A 20955-nucleotide genomic window follows, 5' to 3' on the forward strand; every position below is an offset into this window, starting at 1 on the left:
GTCTGCCTTTTGCCTTGGTCCCGGTTTGAAGGGGCCCTGCTCATTATTTCCTTTTAACCCCCACCGCCTGCCCACCCCTTAACTTGCTGAAGGGTCGGTTCTGCACCTTTGCCATTTGACCTGCTGAGTTTCTCCAGCATTTTGTGCTTTACCGACGAACACTTGATTGACATGGGATGATCGAGCTGTGGGATCCTTTTTGCCTGCAATTGACCTGCCTCTCTCCCCAATTTGACGAGCGACTCCACTTCAAAAGTATTTCTCTGAGTGGAAAATGCCTGAGGATATGAGAAGAGCAAGTTTTATTTTGATGGGCAGGTTTATTGCATTGAAGAGACGCGAGTTTTCGATGATACTGGGGCAAACCCATACAGTGTGTTTTTATTCAACATTTTCAATTAAAAACAATCTATACCCCTTGCAACTCAACGACTTGAATAGAAGGCAACCTCTGAACCAGTGGCCGATTATAATGAGCAAACCTGCGTGACCAGACAGGGAAGAGCCTGGTCGCTGCAAGTGGGAAATGACCAGCCTGCAATTTTGGCACAGAAACCCACTCTCTGTACCCTGCACCCCCCCCCCCCCCCACCACCACCACCAACCCCAGCACAGAGCATTGGGAGCCGTCGGCGATTAGCTGCTCTCTGTTGCCGGCTTGTCCAGCCAGCAAGGGAGAGATCTTCTGATCACCGGCGGATCCCTAAACGTGGGAACGAGCTCTGCAAGCCCCAGCTAATGAGGCTGTCATTCACCTCAAGCGGCAGACACTCAAACCAGGGGACCTGCGAGCGAATCCTATATATAATCTCCAAATCCACATCCACACACACGCGCAGAGCAGCGAGACTGCGAGGAGCTGCCCCCCCCCTCTCTCTCTCTCCTCCTCCTCCTCCCCTGGACCTGCTTCGTGCTTCTCTCTCCTGTCTCCTGTCTCCCTCTTTTCTTTTGGTTGAATTCCCCGAGGCTCTGCCCGATGGATTTGAAAGGAGAAGCCGAGGACGCGGAGAGAATGCAGCCTTCCAGCGTGCAGGCTTTCGCGACCAGCTCCACTCTGCATGGAATCAGTCACATCTTCACCCACGAGCGCCTCTCCTTCAGGCGCATCGTCTGGACACTGGCTTTCCTCGGCTCCCTCTCCTTCCTCGTCCACGTCTTCGTCCAGAGGATCAAGTATTACTTCGAGTACCCGCATGTCACCAAACTGGACGAGATCAGCACCTACAACTTGACCTTCCCCGCCATCACCATCTGCAATCTGAACGAGTTTCGCTTCAGCAAGATCACCAAGAACGACCTGTACCACGCAGGGGAACTCCTGGCGCTGCTCAACAACAAGTTCGAGATTCCCGACCCATACGTGGCGGAGAAACACGTCCTGGAGGTCCTGGTTGACAAGGCCAACTTCGGGAACTTCAAGCCCAAGCCTTTCAACATGAGGGAGTTCTATGACCGAGCCGGCCATGAGATGAAAGACATGCTCCTGGATTGCAAATACCGAGGGAAAGAGTGCACCCACCAGCACTTCCAAGTCGTGAGTACCGCCCGCAAATTAAAGTTTCCCTGGCATTGCTGTGGCAAACGTGCCAGATGTGTTTTCTGAGGACCTGCCCCAGAGTTGTGTGTTGGAGGGGTTTTCACCATTGAGTTGTGGTTGAGTATATTTATGGTTGACTGGCTATGAGAAGCAGTGTTTGTCGCTCTGTGTGATTTCCTCTTTGTCACAGCGAGTGGGGTCCTATAAGTGGGGTCTGAAGTTCCGAAGGAGTGGGTAGATGAAAAGGCACCCCAAAAAATCTGAAAGCGAAGCAGAAAATGCTGGAATCCCCATATCACAGCAAGAAGTCTTCAGATAAACCTTGTGTTGATGGGGGGGGGGGGGGGGGGGTATTGAGGCAGATCCCATCTCTCCTCCCACCCCCTCACCAGGAAAAGACCAGGCTTGCCTGAGGACTGGCGAGGACAGCAGCAGCTGGAAGTGAAAGCTTATTGGTAGTAGCAGGCTGCAATTCTACACCTAGGTATGAAACCCGTAAAAAGACTGAAGCGCAGTGCTGTAAAGCACAAAGAGCAAGCCTCCAATATGCTTGTGCACGCTGCAGTGTTCAGGCACTGTATTGGTGGGTTTCCCGTCTTTACAACTCAAGGCTTGGGAAATTCAGAGGTTGCAGAGCTGAATTCTGACAATGGGAAGCAAAAGTGACATGGGAGGGAGGAAGGGTGAGCTTTGCATTGCGGCTGAGTTGAGTTCACAATCTTGCATCGAGGAATCTCTGCAAACACATGTCTTTGATGAACCTTACTTTGGTTAAAACTAAAATTGCGGTGTGTGTGTGTACGTACAGTGGTGGACTGCCATTTACAGTATATGACATGTTCATACTCCTGTGAATTGCACTATTAAAACAGCTTTTCCACCAAAGCTGGCTACTACCTCAATAGGGGATTGACAGCAGCCTTATGTTTACAAGCTTTCTGACATGAGCAATGCGTCAGATTCCTGCCTTATGAAGAACTGACGAGAGGGCTGAGAAGGTTAATTGTCAGGAGTAAATCATGTCTACAAAGCAAGACATTTCGGCGCAGTCACCTTGCTTCATCTGCACATATTAATTAAATGAGATCTGTTTTAGATTGGCATCACCTCCCTTCCCTTTCTGCCTATCCAGTATTGCATAACTGCAGGATTTATTGCTCTCAACTGGCTTGAACTCAGAAAGCGAAAGCAAATGTACCATTAAACTTTGGAATTCTCCTTACAGTCACAAATCCCTGTCAGGGGAAAAAAGTCAGCCCCAAATCCCATCCCCTGTTGAATGCTCACGCCTTTGCTGTCCATACAGAGACAATTGCAGTTTGAGAGAGAGGCCATTGAGGAGGGAGACCTTGCCCTAAAGGAAAACTGATCTAACCTTCAGCTCAGTAGAGTGAAGAGTAAAATCTCAAGACAGAAGCAGATATTTATGGATTAGTCCACCATCCTTTCCAATATGAAGACTCTCCTTCCATCAATATTCGTAAGATGTGCATGTATAATAACACAATATCTCACCATTCACCATACGGTGTTCTATCTGCTTCCAACATTTACATGACACAGCATCAGCACAACTGATTTTTCATTCTCATACATTTCAAGAATTCCAAGAGATTTTTGGGTTAGAAGTTTTCTCCCTCTGCCTGACAGAGACACGTAATTGAAAGCAGGTTCTGAGGTTGGGATTGCTTTCAGTGAGCGCAAAGGTACAGCACAAGAATTTTTTTTTTCCTGACTGATTACTAGAAAAGGAGAAATAAAAGGGCTTTGTGATTCATAGCCACACATTGGCCAGTGAAGGGATAACAAGTCCGTACACCTTTGAGTGAATTTTGTGAGGCCTGACGATGGCAAGAGCACAGGGTGGGGCTCTTGAGTGAAACACGAAAGTCTGCAGACGCTGTGATTGTAGTAAAACCACACCAAAATGCTGGAGGAACTCGGCTGGTCTCTCAGTGTCCAGAGGAGACAAAGATATATTGCCGACGTTTCAGGCCTGAGCCCTTATTCAAGGTAGAATGAGGGAAAAACAGGACATTTCAGAATAGAGACAATGTTGGCCAGGAGTCCAGACCAGCAAAGGTGTTAATTGGATATGATCAGGGGAGAGGTGAGAATTGGTTATGTCTGTGTGAAAGGAGACAGGGAAAAGGGGGAGAGACAGAGCTGGGGGAAGGTGATGCGGAAGAAGTGAGGATGGGTTAACAAAAGGCAGAGAAGTTGATGTCGTTGCCATCCGGTTGGAGGGAGTCCAGATGGAATATGAGGTGTTGTTCCTCCAATTTGCAGGTGGTCTTAGACTGGCAGTGCACGAGACCATGGACAGACGCGTCCAATGTCAGCCACCTGTCTGAGTGGGTGCAGGGTCGATTTTACTGTGACATCCTTTGAATCACAGATGGATGTGGGACTCATTAGGATAAACGTGCCAAATGATAATGGGAGAAGGTTTGAATTTGGGTGGAGGTTGAATTCATTATTTAGATGGGAGGGAAGGGAAGATGATTAGAATGAGGTGAGAGTGTGGCAGGTCACTGGATTTTTATGAGACGGCACTGATACGGGGTAAAACTCGAAAATCTGCCGACACCGTGGTTGAAGTAAAAACATGAGGCTGGAGAAACTCGGCAGGTCAAACAGTGTCCTTTATGTAGCAAAGATAAAGATACATCACCATCATTTCGGGCTTGAGCCCTTCATCAAGATAAGATACTGATACTGAGAGAAACACGAAAGTCTGCAGATGCTGTGATTGTAGTAAAAACACAGTAAATGCTGGAGCAACTCAGCCGGTCTTTCATCGTCCATGGGAGACAAAGATATATTGCCCATGTTTCGGGCCTGAGCCCTCCTTCAAGGAATAAGCAAAGAATAAGAATCTGCTTATTTTTTGCTTGTTCCTTGAAGAAAGGCTCAGGCCTGAAATGTCAGCAATATATCTTTGTCTCCCATGGACGATGAAAGACCGGCTGAGTTGCTCCAGCATTTACTGTGTTTTTATGATACTGATACAGTAGTAGTTCTCCAAAGCCCAGGGAACATTTTGAGCAGTTCCAAGCACCATGCTTTAAGGAGGCGATGCTGACCTTGGAGTAGTGATGTTGAATCAACAGCATGACACCTGAACCCTCAAGGGCTAAGATGCAAGGAGAGAATAAGAATCAGAATTTATTGCCATGAACATGTCACAAAATTCTTTGTTTTGCAGTGGCATCACAGTACAAACATTTCTGTAAATTACATTTCAAAATAAATACCTAGTACAAGAAAATAGGAGAAATTGCAGTGGTGTCTGTGGTTCACTGTTAAATTTTTTAAATTTAAATTTAGACATACAGTGGAGTAATCGGCCGTTTTGGCCCACAAGCTCGTGCTGCCCAATGACACCCAATTAATCTACTCCCCCCCCACTACGTTTTGAGTGGTGGGAGGAAACCGGATCTCCCAGTGAAAACGCACGCAGACATGGGGAGAACTCCTTATAGACGGTGCGAGATTCGAGCCCTGCTCCAGATCGCTGGTGCTGTAAAAGTGTTGCACTAACCGCTACCCCAACCGCGTCACCATTCTGCCATGTCCATTCAGAAATATGATGATAGAGAGGAAGATGCTGATTTTGTTCTTTTAGGTTTTTAATCCAGGCTCCTGTTCCTCCTTCTTGACGGAGAGGGCATGGCCTGGGTGGTGGGGGGTCTCTGAGGATAGACGCTGCTTTCTTAAGAGACCGCCTCACGTAGATGTCCTCGATGGAGCGAAGACTGGCGCCTGTGATGTCGCAGACTGAGTTAACGACTCTCTGGAGATTTTTTCTGTCCTGTGCATTGGCACCTCCATATCAGGCAGTGATGCAACCAGACAGAATGCTCTCCATGGATCCACTTATAAAAATTATTGCGAGTCTTTGGTGACATACCAAATCTCCTCAAACTCCTCATAAGGTAGTGCTGGTGAGCCTTCTTCGTGATTCCATCAACATGGAGGGGCCAGGACAGATGCTCAGAGAGGTTGACATCCAAGAATTTAAAGTTGTTGACTTTCTCCACTGCTGACCCCTCGATGAGGACTGGGTCATGTTCTCTTGATCTCAATTTATAATTCCTTACAATTTTAGGATTTAATTGAAACTTTCAGGATATAAGAGGGAACTGAATTAATTTTTGGGAAAAATATTTCTGCTAGTTGGGGTGTGTGGGATCTGGAGTTCGGGGAGAGGCTGCAAGAACTCAATGAACCAAAACGAGGATTCAGGAGTGAAATTGAGAAAGACTTTCACACAGAGAGCGATGGAAGTTTGGAACTTTTCTGCATGGATGTTGCTCCTTGGTTGACTGTGATATTCTTGAATGTGGAACAGCTCCTGCTGGTTGTCTTGTTGAGGTGACCCCAGCAAGCAGGAGTAGATCTCATGAAATGGTGCGAGAGTTACAACCTGAGACTCAACGTGGACAAAACGAAGATGATGTGGACTTCAGGAGGACCAGGAACAACCACCCTCCACTATACACCAACAGCTCTGTAGTGGAGAGCGCCAAGTTCCTTGGAGTTCACTTAACCAGTGCCCCATCATGGATGCACAGCATCTCCTCATTTGTCAGGAAGTTGCAACAGTGACTGCACTTCCTGAGAGGACTGAATCAGGCAAGGATACCGGCCACCATCATGTCAATCTTCAACAGGAGCACTGTTGAGAGCGTCCTGGCCAGCTGCATCACCGTGTAGTACGGTTGCTGCAGAGAAATTGATCGGAGGTCAATCCACAGGACCGTAAGAGAGGCAGAGACAGATGCATTTGGTGTCCGAAGTAAATCACCAGAAATTCAATGGTCTCTAAATCTTGCTGGCTAACATTGCATCATTCTCAAAAGGAAATCTCACTGCTATGATTACATTTTCAGAAACTCATTATTTCCTGTAAGTGAGCGGATTTGAAGTAAAATACAAAATGTGTCTTAAGCCATATACCTAAATAATTACTGATGAAATGTGCTCTCTTGTCATTGCACAAAGAATTGATTGATTCTCAAAGAAAGAGCAGGTTGAGATTGTAATGTAAATTTTATAAAAAATGTAGCCACATGAAGGATGTTAACTTGGGAAAACGAGATGGTATAAGATGGCACATTGGACAACAAATTTTTTTTAAAGGGTTTGTTTCCTGAAATAAAAATCAGGGTTCTGATAGACAACTTCAAGCTGAACACAAAGATAATTTCAGATTTGCTGTTTCACGTAGAAAGTTGGAGAAACATTAAATTAACTTTGATTGAATTCAGCCTGTTTAATTGCAACATGAGGCTGACACATTGCGTCAGTTCAACCGACCGAAAAATGTTTTGCCGCTGATTTTCGTTTGTACTCGACATCTGATGCCTCTCACGTCAGAGTCCAACAATAGTCGGCCAGCATTGATGGATCCCAGATGCCCTGATGCTGCTTTTCCACGGTTGCAATGTCCTGATGAAATCTTTCACCGTGTTCGTCACTGACAGCACCAAGATCATCCGGGAAGACGTCCAAGAGCGAATGCAGAAAATTAATTTTCAACGACATGTTGCACCTCAGGGCTTTGTATGTTTGAAGTTGACTGAAAGTATGACAGGAAATCACAAAAATAGGTTATATCTAAAAAAAATGGTACGTGATAGGAAAATCTTTAGGTGAATTTCATGATCAGCAGCCCAAAATCCATGAAATGCACCCAAAAGTGTACAGGAAGCAAAATCTGGAAGAATTGGACCATGGGAGAAGGAAAAAGAGAGACTCTGCAGTTAGAACCAATTTGTGTTTCCAATCATGACAAGACATGCATTTTGTTCAAGGACACTGATGCAATCTACCAGACTACAATTAGCCCTTGCTTGTGTGCTATATGAATGCTGCTCCATTGGACCTCAGTGTATGAGCAAGAACAGTTGTTGGAATGCCCTGTAAAGGTGTTGAATATGGTATCTGCTGGTGTTACCTCAATTTCCAGAACATTCCATAAATGGCCTTGACTTGATGTCGAAGACTGACTGCAAATGATTGTGCAAGTGATTTAAATTAGCTAGGAGCTATGGCAACTGGTAATAGGTTATTGACAGGGATGTCGTTTTGAGATTGACGATGGATTAGAGATGAGTTGTACACATCCTCATGTTTTTATACTGTTTCCTATCTTGTTCAGAGGGATGGCTGTAAAAAATAATTTTCTGTTCTAAAAATGGTTTAACTTTGTAGTGATTGGGCCACGGAGGGTGGACACTCATGTGTATCATCAGTTCAACAGAGGGAAGCATGGCTTCTGGTAGAAAGCAACCTATTTAAGCAACAAATTATTTTTGGTTACTGTCTGCTTTATAAGTCTCATGCAGGGATAAATGCTACAAGGTAGCAGGAAACAAGTTCCCTTTGAAATGTCACCTTTATTTTTGTTCCCCTTTTGCCCCTCCTCGTTGAAGAGACCTCTGCAGGGACTCAGCTGAAGCTTCAGTCATTCGCCTGGCCTGCAGTTAATTCAATTCACCTTGGAGACAAAACCACCAGGAGGTGCAATTGTGGTATAGGTAATTCCCTTGTGTTTCACCACACACTTCTTCAGTTACCATTTCTTGTGGCCCAGTATTACTGGACAACAATCTTTTTCCGAAGGTTTGCTTCTTGATAAACAATTGGGGATTTGATAAACAACTTTAAGCTGAACACGAAGATCATTTCAGATTTGCTGCATCACGTGCGAAGTTGGAGAAACATTAAATTAACTTTGATTGGATTTATCATGTTTAATCACATCATGACGCTGACACATTGCGTTAGTTCAACTGACCTAAACAATGTTTGCCACAGATTTTCGTTTGTACTCAGCATCTCGTGACAGTGTCCAACATTAGTCGGCCGGCATTGATGGATTCCTATTGCCCTGATACCGCTTTTCCATGGTTGCAATGTCCTGATGAAACCTTTCACCGTGTTTGTCACTGACGGTGCCAAGATCAGCCGGGAAGGAGTCCAAGTGCGGATGCAGAAAATGGATTTTAAACGACATGTTTCAACTCGTGGTTTTGTACCCTTGAAGTTGACTTAAATATGACAGGAAATCACAAAAATAGGTTATATCTAAAAAACGGTGCGTGATAGGAACTTCTTCAGGTGAGTTTCGTGATCAGCAGTCCAAAATCCATAAAATACACCCAAAAGTGTTCAGGAGGCAAAATCTTCATTGTCCAGTGTATCAGTAACCATTCCACATGGAATCACACAAAGAAAGCAAGGTGGCTGTTTCATGATTCATTTTTTACATTGAGCAATTCATACCTCTGGGACGTTGCATTCGGCTAGTTCAAATTAAATGATCCTGTGCTTTATTTTGACAGAATGCATCATCTTGTTTAAGGTCAGAAGGATTGAATTTAAATAGTGGATGAAGGAATTTTGCAAGCATGGCCAATATCACCAAGAAACTTTAGACAATTTAATAATAGGAATAGACGATGGAAGGATAATGTGGGCCATGAAAACATTAAAAAATGCAATTTTGCAGTAAATTCCCAAAAAGTGCAATGGAAATAATTTACTATTTTAAAAAAGATCAGAATACAGTTGTAATGCTTGCTCAACGTTGTAATTGGCTCATACATCACAAGAGACCTCTTGTTAGTGCACATTAATCACAGCGAGGGCAGTCTTAAAAATACATAATATTGTTAATTTATCAAGCAAACAGAGTCCATTAATTTAAAGAAGACAACAACTAACTTTCACAATCCTTTACAACATTTGCATTGTTATCAGTATTCAAGGAATCCGACATCATGGAAGGACAGTGACTTTTATCAGATTTCAGATTTCTTGTCAGACTACGTACATGACATCACATACAACCCTAAGATTCTTTTAACTGTGGGCGAGGCAGAATTACCACTTGGCCGTGCAAAAAAAACCTGTACTCGATGTACACATGTAAAGAAAGAAAGAAATGTGAACAAATTGACTGTGCAATACAGAGAGGGGAAAAAAATCAATAAAGTGCAAAAGTACAAGTCCTTAAGTGGGTGTCTGATTGAGTTTATTGTTGAGGAGTCTGATGGTGTTCCTGAACCTGGTGATGTGAATCTTGTAGCACCTACATCTCTTTCCTGATGGCAGCAGCGAGAACAGAGCGTGTGGTGTGGATCCTTGATGATTGCTGCTGCTCTCCGATGGCAGCATTTCCCGTAGATGTTCCTGATGGTGGGCAGCGTTTTGCCTGTGATGTCCTAGGCTGTGTCCACTACCTTTTGCAGTGCTTTATGCTCAGGGGTATTGGTGTCCCCATCCCAGACCGTGATGCAGTCAGTCAGCACACTTTCTATCACAGCTCTGTAGAAATTTGCCAGGGTTTCCAATGTCATATCAATCCTCCGCAAATCTCATTGCCTCGGTTGTGGTGGCACCTACCTGGTAGAATCAAATTCACATCAGTTATTTTGTGCGAGAATAAAATTTCTTTAAAAAGGGACATTTTTTTGCTACCATTGTAATCCTTTCTGATAAGTTTGAGAATTTAAGATGCCATTAAATCTAACATTAAAGAAGGTTCGATGATACTATTTTGAAAACATAATTGCGATCGAAACACAGAAAATGACCCTGGTACAGTAAAATCCCCATTATCCGGCACCTATGGGGATGTCGGATATGCAAATTGTCCAATTAACTGAGACTCACTCTTCCAATGCCTAACTAATGCACCAGCATCAAGAATAATCAGTTTAAAAGACAAAACGCCATGCAAAATGTAAAGTAATTTGGAAAAAAATCAGAATTGTAGTCCTTAATTATGTAAAGTTCACTTTAATCAGGTTTTTCCCGCAATTTGCACAATTTAAATTTAAATTCGAAGCCTGGCTGCTGGTGATGTAACAGTGTCGCTTTAACTCCTATATTAACTTGCCACCATCATAATTAACCACCCCCAACTCCCCCAAGTTTACAGATGTTGCCTTACTAATATACTAATAAAGATAAAGACTCTTAACAAGCAATGATAGGGAGATACTTTGGAAGAGTCGCCCCAGCAGCGAGGGGCTGTTCATCCTGGGCACCGCCATTTTATTCAAACACAACTTTATTGAAACCATTGCTGTGGGCAGGGCACAACCCGGGCGCTCCGCTGGCTGAATGTTTGCTCCCAAGGGGTTGTGTGTTGCTTTGGAGAACCTTTACTTTCACATTTGTAAACTTACATTTAAATTCTATTTATTTCTTCAAATTTTTTTGCCGGTGGCTTGAAGCGCAGACACCAGGGATTTTACTGTACATTTTTCTGAGTCACCAAAAAGGGTCATCACATATTTGATAATAGAATGTGATGTCTGCGGATCTTTGAACAGGGCAGCCAGGATTGGAACCTTGCCCTGACTTCCAGGAAGAGTGACGCAGAGGGCGAGACGTACACCATAATTAATTCAGCTTGATCCCGGTTGAAACCTGATGCTCTGTTGGTCCGCGTGAACCAGTTTGGTGGAATATTTGTTCAGAACATTTTGATTACTATTATCCTTGTCCCATGATTTTGGAATGAAAATACAGGCTTAGAAAAAGAACATTTGCTGAGCTTGAGATTTGATCAGTTAAAATTTAAATTTAAATTTGCTTCTTTTCTATTGGATGTATGAGAATGAGACTTTATTTTCAAATACAGTACAATGTATAGATTCACCGAAATTCATTCCTTGCTGCAGCCACATTTATGGAGGTACGACACAGGAAACCCTGGCAAATTTCTACAGAGGGGCGGTGGGAAGTGTTCTGACCGGCTGCATCACGATCTGGTGTGGGGACACCAATACCCCTGAGCATAAAGCCCTGCAAAAGGTCATGGACACAGCCCAGGACATCACAGGCAAAACCCTCCCCACCATTGGGAACATCTACGCGAAACGCTGCTGTCAGAGGGCAGCAGCGATCAGGAAGGATCCATACCGCCCAGCACATGCTCTGCTCTCGCTGCTGCCATCAGGAAAGAGGTGTAGGGGCCACAAGACTCACACCACCAGGTTCAGGAACCGCTGCTTCCCCTTCATCATCAGACTCCTCAACATCAAACTCAATCAGGGACATATTTAAGGACTCGTTCTCGTGCACTTTATTGATTTTTATTCTCTCTGAATTGCTCAGTCAGTTTGTTTATATTTGTTATCTGTTTACAGTTCTTTATTTATTGACATGTTTACGTTGAGTACAGTTTATTTTTTGCCCAACCAATAAGTGGTAATTCTGCCTCGCCTGCAGGAAAAAGAATCTCAGGGTTATATGTGATGTCATGTACATGCTCTGACAATAAATCTGAAATCTGATCTGAGCAATAGTTAAATTAAATTGTCACAAAATAGAAAAAGAAATCATAACTACGTTAACCATGATCTATAGTATTAAGTAAGATCATTCTGTTTGTGTGCACCAGTTAACTGCAGAGCATTACTGCCATGCTTTTGTTGCACTTTGCACCAAGTTTTTTTCTCCCAGATGTAGTGCAACAATGTATAGAATGGAAACTGTCTGTTGAAACATGTCCCATTGCACTTGCACCCTCCCACCAGCGACTGTGCTGTGGCGCCTCAGCTTTGTGTCCCCACCTGGCCCCACCGCCAGGACAGCAAAGAATCTTCAACTTAATATAGTAAAACCTCTGGTTTCTGGCCCCTATGGGGATCTGTAGATGCCGGATAAGTGAATTTTATGTGGAGTGGGTGGGGGGTGCCAATTTTAAACATTAATAATTTGTAACCTACTTATTTTCTGTGATTTCCTTTTGCCGGTCGCTTGAATTCCATATTTCATATCAGCTCATACCATTGAAGAAGGCCATTCAAAGTATGACAGCTTTCTGGAAATCATCCTCATTATCGGAAAATTGTAATAAATTTAAAAAATGTGCAAATTTATAGATCTCAAAGTAGGGCTGAAATTATATTGCCGTGCCGCGATCCAGTTGGACATCTTGGTCAAATGCCATGTCTCTCTATCCATCATGGAATGGAGGAACTTATGAAAACTTGCGAGATTTATTTGTGATTGTGGGTTATATTTCTGCACAAACCTTTTTTTTGGTTGCCTTTTTGTTCATGTTCCAGTGAATTGCTACGTGGTCTGAAGTTTCCATGAGAAATCTTACAGCTTTTAGCAATGTTTTTTTTTCACAAGTGTCTTGAGGCAGTTGCTAAGATGGCAATTTTTTCCCCCATTCTCTGTTGAAATATGTTTTGGTGTCCTTCAATCACAGAACTGTTTAGCTATCTTTCCGATTGCTTTTCTTCACCCATTTTAAAATGTTGCTTAAATCTCTTTTTAAGATATTTGGAGATGATTTAAAGACTGTAATTGCTGACTGTGGGAATCCAGGCTATTTGAAATTCCATTAGGAGACAAGGAAAGAGAAATCACACTGAATGCTCTCAGATGATTACTTTATGATAGCCAATTGGATATTTAGGATATATGTGACTTCAAAGGTTAAAAGGAGTTTTTTGAATCATCAGGAGGAGGTATCAAACCAGAGATAGAAGGTAAAAATAAAAAAAACCAATGCTGGATGTAGAGCTCGTCGAAAGAATCAAAGACTTGTTGATCCAAACCAAAGCTTTTATTAGCAAAAGACAGGAGCTCTTCACAGGTGGCTGACCAGTCCGGAATGATCCGACCTGGCTAGGGACACAACCCTTTAAGGCCCAGACAATAGGCGTGGCTTAGCTCTCAGCCAATCGCTGTAAGCACAGTCTAGATACAGTAACTATATACACTATGTACATTGGTGATAGACCTGTACTATCACACTGGAGAAACTCAGCAGGTCAAACCATGCACTTTATGTAGCAAAGGTAAAGATACATCACCAACATTTTGGGATTGAGCCCTTCATCAAGGTATGAAAAGATGTAGGTAGGCATCCGAACAAAAGGCAGAAGGTCATGTGGATAAGGGAGGGAGGGAGGGGGGACACCAGCAAACAGGAGGAGGGAGGGGGGATGGCTTTGTGAATGGAGAGAGAGAAGGGGTGGAGAGCCGGAGGAAAGAAAAAAAGAGGGAAAGGGAAGGGAGGGATAATGGAGAGTGGGCTAACAGAACCCAGAGAAGTCAATGTTAATGCCATCCGGTTGGAGACTGCCCAGACAGAAAATCATGTGCAGTTGTTCCTCCAATTTACAGGTGGTCTTGGTTGGACAGTATTTGAGGTCATGGGTGCCTACCTGCATTTTGCTCACCCCTTGAAGGCTCCAAGCCCGAAACTTTGGTTATGAACCTTTATCTTTGCTATATAAAGGACACTGACCTGCTGAGTTTCTCCAGCGTTGTGTTTTTACTTCAGCCATGGCGTCGACAGACTTTTGTGTTTTAACAGAGATTGAAGGTATTTAAGGCTCACGTTTTAAATGTTTTAATTTTTTTTTGAGTTATTGGTTAGTGATTGCTGTTACGAGCCCTAAGGACTCAAAAAATCAACTGCAACAGAAATTCACCAAGGCAATGGCGAAATTGGTTTTATTTTCTTAACAAAATAGTAAGATTAATATTTAACTTATCACCATTAACTCTCCTAATTCTAAGCACATGTATGTGTGTGGGGGGGGGGCAGTGTGGGTGTGTGGGGGGGCAATGTGGGTGTGTGTGTGTGTGGGGGGGCAGTGTGGGTGTGTGTGTGTGGGGGGGGGCAGTGTGGGTGTGTGTGTGTGGGGGGGCAGTGTGGGTGTGTGTGTGTGTGGGGGGCAGTGTGGGTGTGTGGGGGGGCAGTGTGGGTGTGTGTGTGTGGGGGGGGCAGTGTGGGTGTGTGTGTGTGGGGGGGGCAGTGTGGGTGTGTGTGTCTGTGGGGGGCAGTGTGGGTGTGTGGGGGGGCAGTGTGGGTGTGTGTGTGTGTGGGGGGGCAGTGTGGGTGTGTGTGTGGGGGGGCAGTGTGGGTGTGTGTGTGGGGGGCAGTGTGGGTGTGTGGGGGGGCAGTGTGGGTGTGTGGGGGGCAGTGTGGGTGTGTGTGTGTGGGGGGGGCAGTGTGCGTGTGTGGGGGGGCAGTGTGGGTGTGTGTGTGTGGGGGGGGCAGTGTGGGTGTGTGTGTGTGTGGGGGCAGTGTGGGGGGGCAGTGTGGGTGTGTGTGGGGGGCAGTGTGGGTGTGTGTGTGTGGGGGGGGCAGTGTGCGTGTGTGGGGGGGCAGTGTGGGTGTGTGTGTGTGGGGGGCAGTGTGGGTGTGTGTGTGTGGGGGGCAGTGTGGGTGTATGTGTGTGTGGGGGGAAGTGTGGGTGTGTGTGTGGGGGGGCAGTGTGGGTGTGTGGGGGGGCAGTGTGGGTGTGTGGGGGGGGCAGTGTGGGTGTGTGTGTGTGGGGGGGCAGTGTGGGTGTGTGTGGGGGGGCAGTGTGGGTGCTTGTGTGTGGGGGGCAATGTGGGTGTGTGTGTGTGGGGGGGCAGTGTGGGTGTGTGGGGGGGCAGTGTGGGGGGGGCAGTGTGGGTGTGTGTGTGTGGGGGGGGCAGTGTGGGTGTATGTGTGTGGGGGGGCAGTGTGGGTGTGTGGGGGGGCAGTGTGGGTGTGTTTGTGTGGGGGGGCAGTGTGGGTGTGTGGGGGGGCAGTGTGGGTGTGTGGGGGGGCAGTGTGGGTGTGTGTGTGTGGGGGGGGCAGTGTGGGTGTGTGGGGGGGCCATGTGAGTGTGTGTGTGTGTGTGTGTGTGTGTGTGTGTGTTCAAGATGGTTCTTTTTCACTGCACAGTCATTTATTGTTCTCTTCTCCAAGTTCACTGGTATCAGGCAATTTTCAGAAACTGTGCACAGAATTAAACTTTTTGCATTCAGGCTCTGGTGCCTTCATTTAAGTTGTTACCAATCAAGAAGATCTTTGGTGGGTGTCATTGTTCGTTGGACACCCGAACTGATTTCCTTCAATCATCAACCAAAGTGTCTTTCTGAAGAAATGTGCCTCCTTCCAGGTTACCGCAGAGTTCTTCTTTTCACAGTAGCCAGTCACTACAGAGAATTCGAATAGGCTGAACTCAGAACTCAACACCCTTCTTGAAATAGGGTCTTTAGCAGGGTTTTCACTTTGCCCGCCTTTCACTGACTGCATCAACTTTTCTCTCCCTCTCTCTCTCTCTCTCTCTCTCTCTCTCTCTCTCTCTCTCTTTCTCTTTCTGTCATGTGATCCTTGCTTGTGAAAAGTGACCTAATTTTATTCTCCCTTTTAAACTTTATTAACTTATCCCATTACGTTACCATAGCTTATGGAGAGTTCTGCTGTATGTGCAGAGTAGAAGAGGTGTACATAAGTCACGTTCAGCCCCTTGTGTTGGTTGGACTGCCTGCAGTTGAGCTTCTTGAAAGAACTATTCAATTTTAGCTCATCCTAATTATGTATGTTTTAACTCAGGAGACCTGTTTGTAAAGTGCTTCCCAGTGAGCTCTTGTTTCAAAGTGGTTATTAAGTGACAAATGGAGATTTGGTGTTAAAGTCGACTCCCCCCTACTTTTGGCCCAAGCTGTCCGCGCATCCGTTCCCGACACCCCGACCGTGGACTCTCACCTAGGCCCTAGCTGCCCACCCACCTGATGCCCTGACCGTGGATCCTCACTCCAGCCGCCCGGCTGCCGGAGCACTGACTGTGGATTTACCAACCATCCAAGCTCCCGATGCCTCGAACAATGCAGGCAGTTACTGCTGTTGAAAATAGAATGCATGTAATAGCCGACCCCTTAAATTTTATTCAAAAAATTAGTCCCCAAAACTCATCTATTACACGTGTATATACAATACTCTCCAACTTCCACTGCTGCAAAGGCTTTCTGGCAAATTCTCAGGAGCTGTCTGAGAAGTTTCCTTCTTATGAAGTGGGGGGGGGGGGGGGGGGCTATTTGAGCCTGTCCTCTCATTCATTGAGATGGAACTCCCATGCAGCTTTTGGTTGTTGCACGGTTGACTACTAACACTGCTACAAATAGCTTTTAAGGAACTGTAAAATGGGTAAGCACTGGTTAAAATGCCGAGCGGGCGGTCTTCCTTTTGTAGCATCATATTCTTTCAGGAATATTGTGCGTTTCTGCTTGAATTTCTGGTAGTTCCTGGCATCTAGACATGTAGCTCATTAGCTGGTCAGCCCATGCACACAACACCACCAGCACTCTTCCAGGCACTGGAGAGTGTTGCTCACTTCACCATGACTGTTTCAGTAATTCCTGAGAGTAGGCAGCATGCTCCCAGGTGCACTGACAATGATATGAAGAGATGGGTGCAGAACATCACACACAAGGTCCAGTGTTCAATAGGGCCCCAGTTGTGTCTCAAAACTGAGGAACAGTTGTCTTAACATCCTCTCCCACCCCACCTTCCCAAGTAGTTGTTAACAAAGCAATTAGCAGTGTTCACCAACATCTGCCAGGAATATTAAAGGGTGGCACATTTAGCATAGTGGTTCGTGCAACTCTGTTACAGCGCCAATGACCTGGGTATGAATCTGGTGCTGTTTGTAAGGACTTTATACATTCTCCCTTTGATCTGCGTGGGTTTCCTCCGGGTTCTCCGGTTTCCTTCCATCCTCCAAAATTGTGCCGGGGGTTGTTGACCAATTGAGCAGAAACCCATGCAGGTCAGCAGTGCCGGATTTGAACCCCAGTCGCTGGCGCTGTAACAGCAATGCACTAACTGCTGCGCTGCCACATAGAAACTCAGCACGTCACGCAGCGTTCTATATGTAGTATAAATAGCCAACTTCGGGCCTGAGCCCTTCATCGAGGTCTGAGCAAAATGCAGGCAGGTGTCTGGGCAAAATAATTAGGGGAGGATCATGGTCCCAAAGGCAGGAGGTAATAGGTGGATAAAAGAGGGAGGGCTCAGCAACAAACAGGGGGAGGGGGGATGGCTTTGTGAATGGAGAGGGAAGGGGGTGGAGAGCTGGAGGGAAGGAGTCAGAGGGATAGGGAAGAGAGGGAGAACGGGGAGTGGGCTGGCAGAAACCAGAGAGGTTGACGTTGATGCCATCCGGTTGGAGAGGGCCCAGACAGAAAATTAGATGTGCCTCCCCCAATTTACGGGCGGTCTTGGTTTGGCGGTGCATGAGGCCATGGACAGACATGTTGGCGCGGGATGAGGATACAGAATTGAAAGGACTGGTCACAGGAAGAACCTGTTCTTGTTTAATGCTCTTGGAAGCTGGAAATCTGAAATGTGAACAGGAACCTGCCGTAAATTTTTGTTCTGTCGATTGCCCGCAAGCTGCATCCGGTGAACCTTTGTGGCCTTCTCCTCATTGGAACTACTGGACGCAGACGGGGAGATTGCTTCGCTGAGCACCTTCACTCTGTCTGCACTAGTGACAGGATCTTCCAGTGGCCAAACATTTCGGTTCTGCGCCCGTGCTCACATGTCTATCCATGGCCTCAGGTACTATCCCACCAAGACCTCTGTAAATTGGTGAAACCACAATTGATTTTCCATCTGAGCACTCTCCAAACCGGATGGCATTAACGTTGACTTCTTCAGTTTTTGCTAGCCTACTCTCCGTTCTCCCTCCGTTCGCCATCCCCCTGTCTTCTTCCCTCCAGCTCTCCACCCCCTTGCTTCTCCAGTCACAGAGCCTCCCCCCTCTCCTGTTTGCTGGTGTGCCCTCCCTCCCTTATCCACCTATTACCTCCTGCCTGTGGGACCGTGGTCCTCCCGCTACTTCTCCATCCCCACCATTTTGTTCAGATGCCTACCTATATTTTGCTCACATCTTGATGAAGGGCTCAAGCCCGTAACGTTGGTTCTGTATCTTTATCTTTGCTCTATAAAGGACACTGTTTGACCTGATGAGTTTCTCCAGCATTTTGTGTTTTTACTGTCTTTTGCTGTTACAGTGCAACTCTGATTATCCAAAATGGTTTTATCTAAAAACGTTTTTTTTTGGAGAACAGGTCATTTTTTAAAAACAGCTCAGTAGCCACAGTAAATCACTTTTAACAATGTTTAAACAACAAAGGGAGGGGTTTTAAGCATTAAAATAAATGTTTAATTCTCACCAAAAAAATTGCTGGCCGTCGCTGATCACCGATGCCTCCCCACTGAGATCCCACTCCTGCCCGGGAACTCGAGGTCCACGCTGCCGCCAGGAGCCCAAGGTGTCCTCGCTGTCGTGGAAACCCAAGCTCCCCGGTCAGTTCGGCTCTGAAAAAAGTTTGGATAAATGAGGATTTCTATTTGTTTCGGATATCCTCATTTATCTGAATTTTAATTTTTTTTTCGGATAAATGAAGATTTTGGAGAATCCGATTTTGGATAATCGGAGTTGTACTGTACTTGTGTTGGCATCTACTGTTTGAGCCTTGGCGTATGGGTTGAAATCCCTTTCCAGTCATAATGTCTTGCATCCATTTCCGTGTGTCTGAATACCTTTAAATTTCAGTGACACCCTCCTCTCACAGTAGGTTTGCTGATTGTCACTGGGCAATTCTGCCCAAAATATCTGGGAAAGTTTACACATGTCTTTAGATATTTGGAGGTTTCTTGCACCCAAATGGATAATTAGCTTAATGTTAAATTACTCATTCCCTTCTCAAATTGGCAGCATCTCGTTTATTTTAAACTCGTTTAACTATCACTTAAGGTACTAGGACTTTGGAATTTAGAACAACTACGTGGAGCATTTGCCTACTAATCTTTCCCTCTATTTTCAGAGCCTGTTAGAGCAGCACTGGCAAATATTGAAAGCAAAATATCACTGTAGACCTTATAATAACAAGAGGATTTGGTGATGACTTGCTCTGTTTTACTTTAAAAGGCCTCAATTCACATTCAGGGCAAAGCATCTGCATAATTTAAATGACTTTATGACACACTCTCTTTATTCTTTGCAAATGGAAGCATCATCTGAATATAAATTAAGAGCATTGGCTATCTGTCAGTGGAATGCAAAGAAGGAATACAGTCGAAAGGTTCAACATGATGCCAAAATTTGCATAAGCGTGGATTGGTTTATGTTACGGAACAAAAATCCTTAAATGTTAGTTGGTTAAGTCATCTCAATGCATAATATATGTTGATTTAGCGAATGTCCTGTGACAGCTCAAAGCAGGTCATTGCATCTGCTGCTTAACAAGGACAGGAGTATTCTTCTTCTTTCTTTTCTTCTATAATGCCATGTGGGCAAAAAGGAAAATGCCAGAGGAAGTCATTGGATCAGACAGCGTCCATGGAGGCAAGTGAGGAGTTGATGTTTAGGGTCGAAACCCTGCTTCTGGAGCTGAATTTAGACACGAAAAGTCGACTGCCTGACCCCTTAAGTTCCTCCAGAGGTTAAAACACAACCTGGAGAAACTCGGCAGGTCTACCAGTGTACTTTATATAGGAAAGATAAAGTCACATAATTAACGTTTTGAGCTTGAGCCCTTCATCTTTATTTTGGTTGCACTGTTTGACCTGCTGAGTTTCTCCAGCATCGTGTTTTTAATTCAACCGCGGTGTCCGCAGACCTTTGTGTTTTACTTCCTCCAGAAGTTTGTTTTTTTTTCGCTCCAGTTTCCAACATCTGGAGTCTCTTTTTTCTCCAAAGTATTAACTGGGATGCTGACATTGAAATATGAGTTTGTGTTCTTTTCAGATGGAAAGATACAATTGCTCTACACTTCTGAGGACTGGGTCAGACCATACTGTACTTCAGAAACTGCTAACCACATTGGACAACAAATTTTTTTCAAAAGGTTTGCTTCCTGAACATAAAATTGAGGATTATGATAGACAACTTCAAGCTGAACACAAAGATAATTTCAAATTTGCCGTCTCTCATAGGAAGTTGAAGAAACATGACATTTGATTGAATTTAACACGTTTAATCGCATCATGATGTTAACACATGGCGTTGTTCAACCGACCTAAAAATGTTTTGCTGCTGGTTTCTGTTTCTACTCAGCATCTGATGCGTCTCGTGTTAGTGTCCAATAATAGCTGGCCGATACTGATAGATTCCACTTGCCCTGATACCCCTTTTCCATAGTCACAATATCCTGGTGAAACTTTCCACCACTGACTTCATTGACAAAACATTTCTGCTATATTGAATCTTCCTGAAAACAATAAATGCTATTGTTAAGTACACTCACTCTGCTATTGCCTGAAGAACATGCGTTCATTCTCTATCAATGTAATGCACAGCATCTGTACATGTGAGCTGCTTTTATAGCCTGTCTGCATCTGTCCTGATGCATGCCCAGGCTTAAGACAACATTTGCGCAGCATCTGCACTGAGTGCCTGCCCAGACAGGCTTGGACTGACCAAAGCAGCTTGCTTTGTGCGCAATATACTGGTCGACTTAAAATATGACAGGAAATTACAAAAATAGGTTATATCTGAAAAACGTTACATGATAGGAAAGTTTTAAGGTGGTTTTCATGATCAACAGACTAAAAACTATAAAATACACTCAAATATATTCAGGAAGCGAAATATTCGCTGTCCAGT

General features: G+C 44.9%; 1 protein-coding gene and 1 long non-coding RNA gene across 2 annotated transcripts in view; both read left to right on the top strand.

Annotated features, from left to right (window-relative positions):
• The first annotated feature begins 976 nt into the window (after positions 1-976).
• Positions 977-20955, top strand: part of LOC138746980 (acid-sensing ion channel 1-like) — a 656759-nt gene continuing 636780 nt past the window's right edge. Inside the window, exon 1 of the mRNA XM_069905762.1 lies at positions 977-1534. Within this exon, the coding sequence (XP_069761863.1) occupies positions 977-1534 (558 nt within the window). The remainder of the gene's footprint in view (positions 1535-20955) is intronic.
• On the top strand, positions 13834-20586 carry LOC138746981 (uncharacterized). Its single transcript, XR_011347220.1, has 2 exons — positions 13834-13904; positions 20098-20586. It is a non-coding gene; the product is annotated as an uncharacterized lncRNA (long non-coding RNA).

The sequence above is a fragment of the Narcine bancroftii genome, chromosome 12 (assembly GCF_036971445.1).
Source record: "Narcine bancroftii isolate sNarBan1 chromosome 12, sNarBan1.hap1, whole genome shotgun sequence".
Lineage (NCBI taxonomy): Eukaryota > Metazoa > Chordata > Chondrichthyes > Torpediniformes > Narcinidae > Narcine > Narcine bancroftii.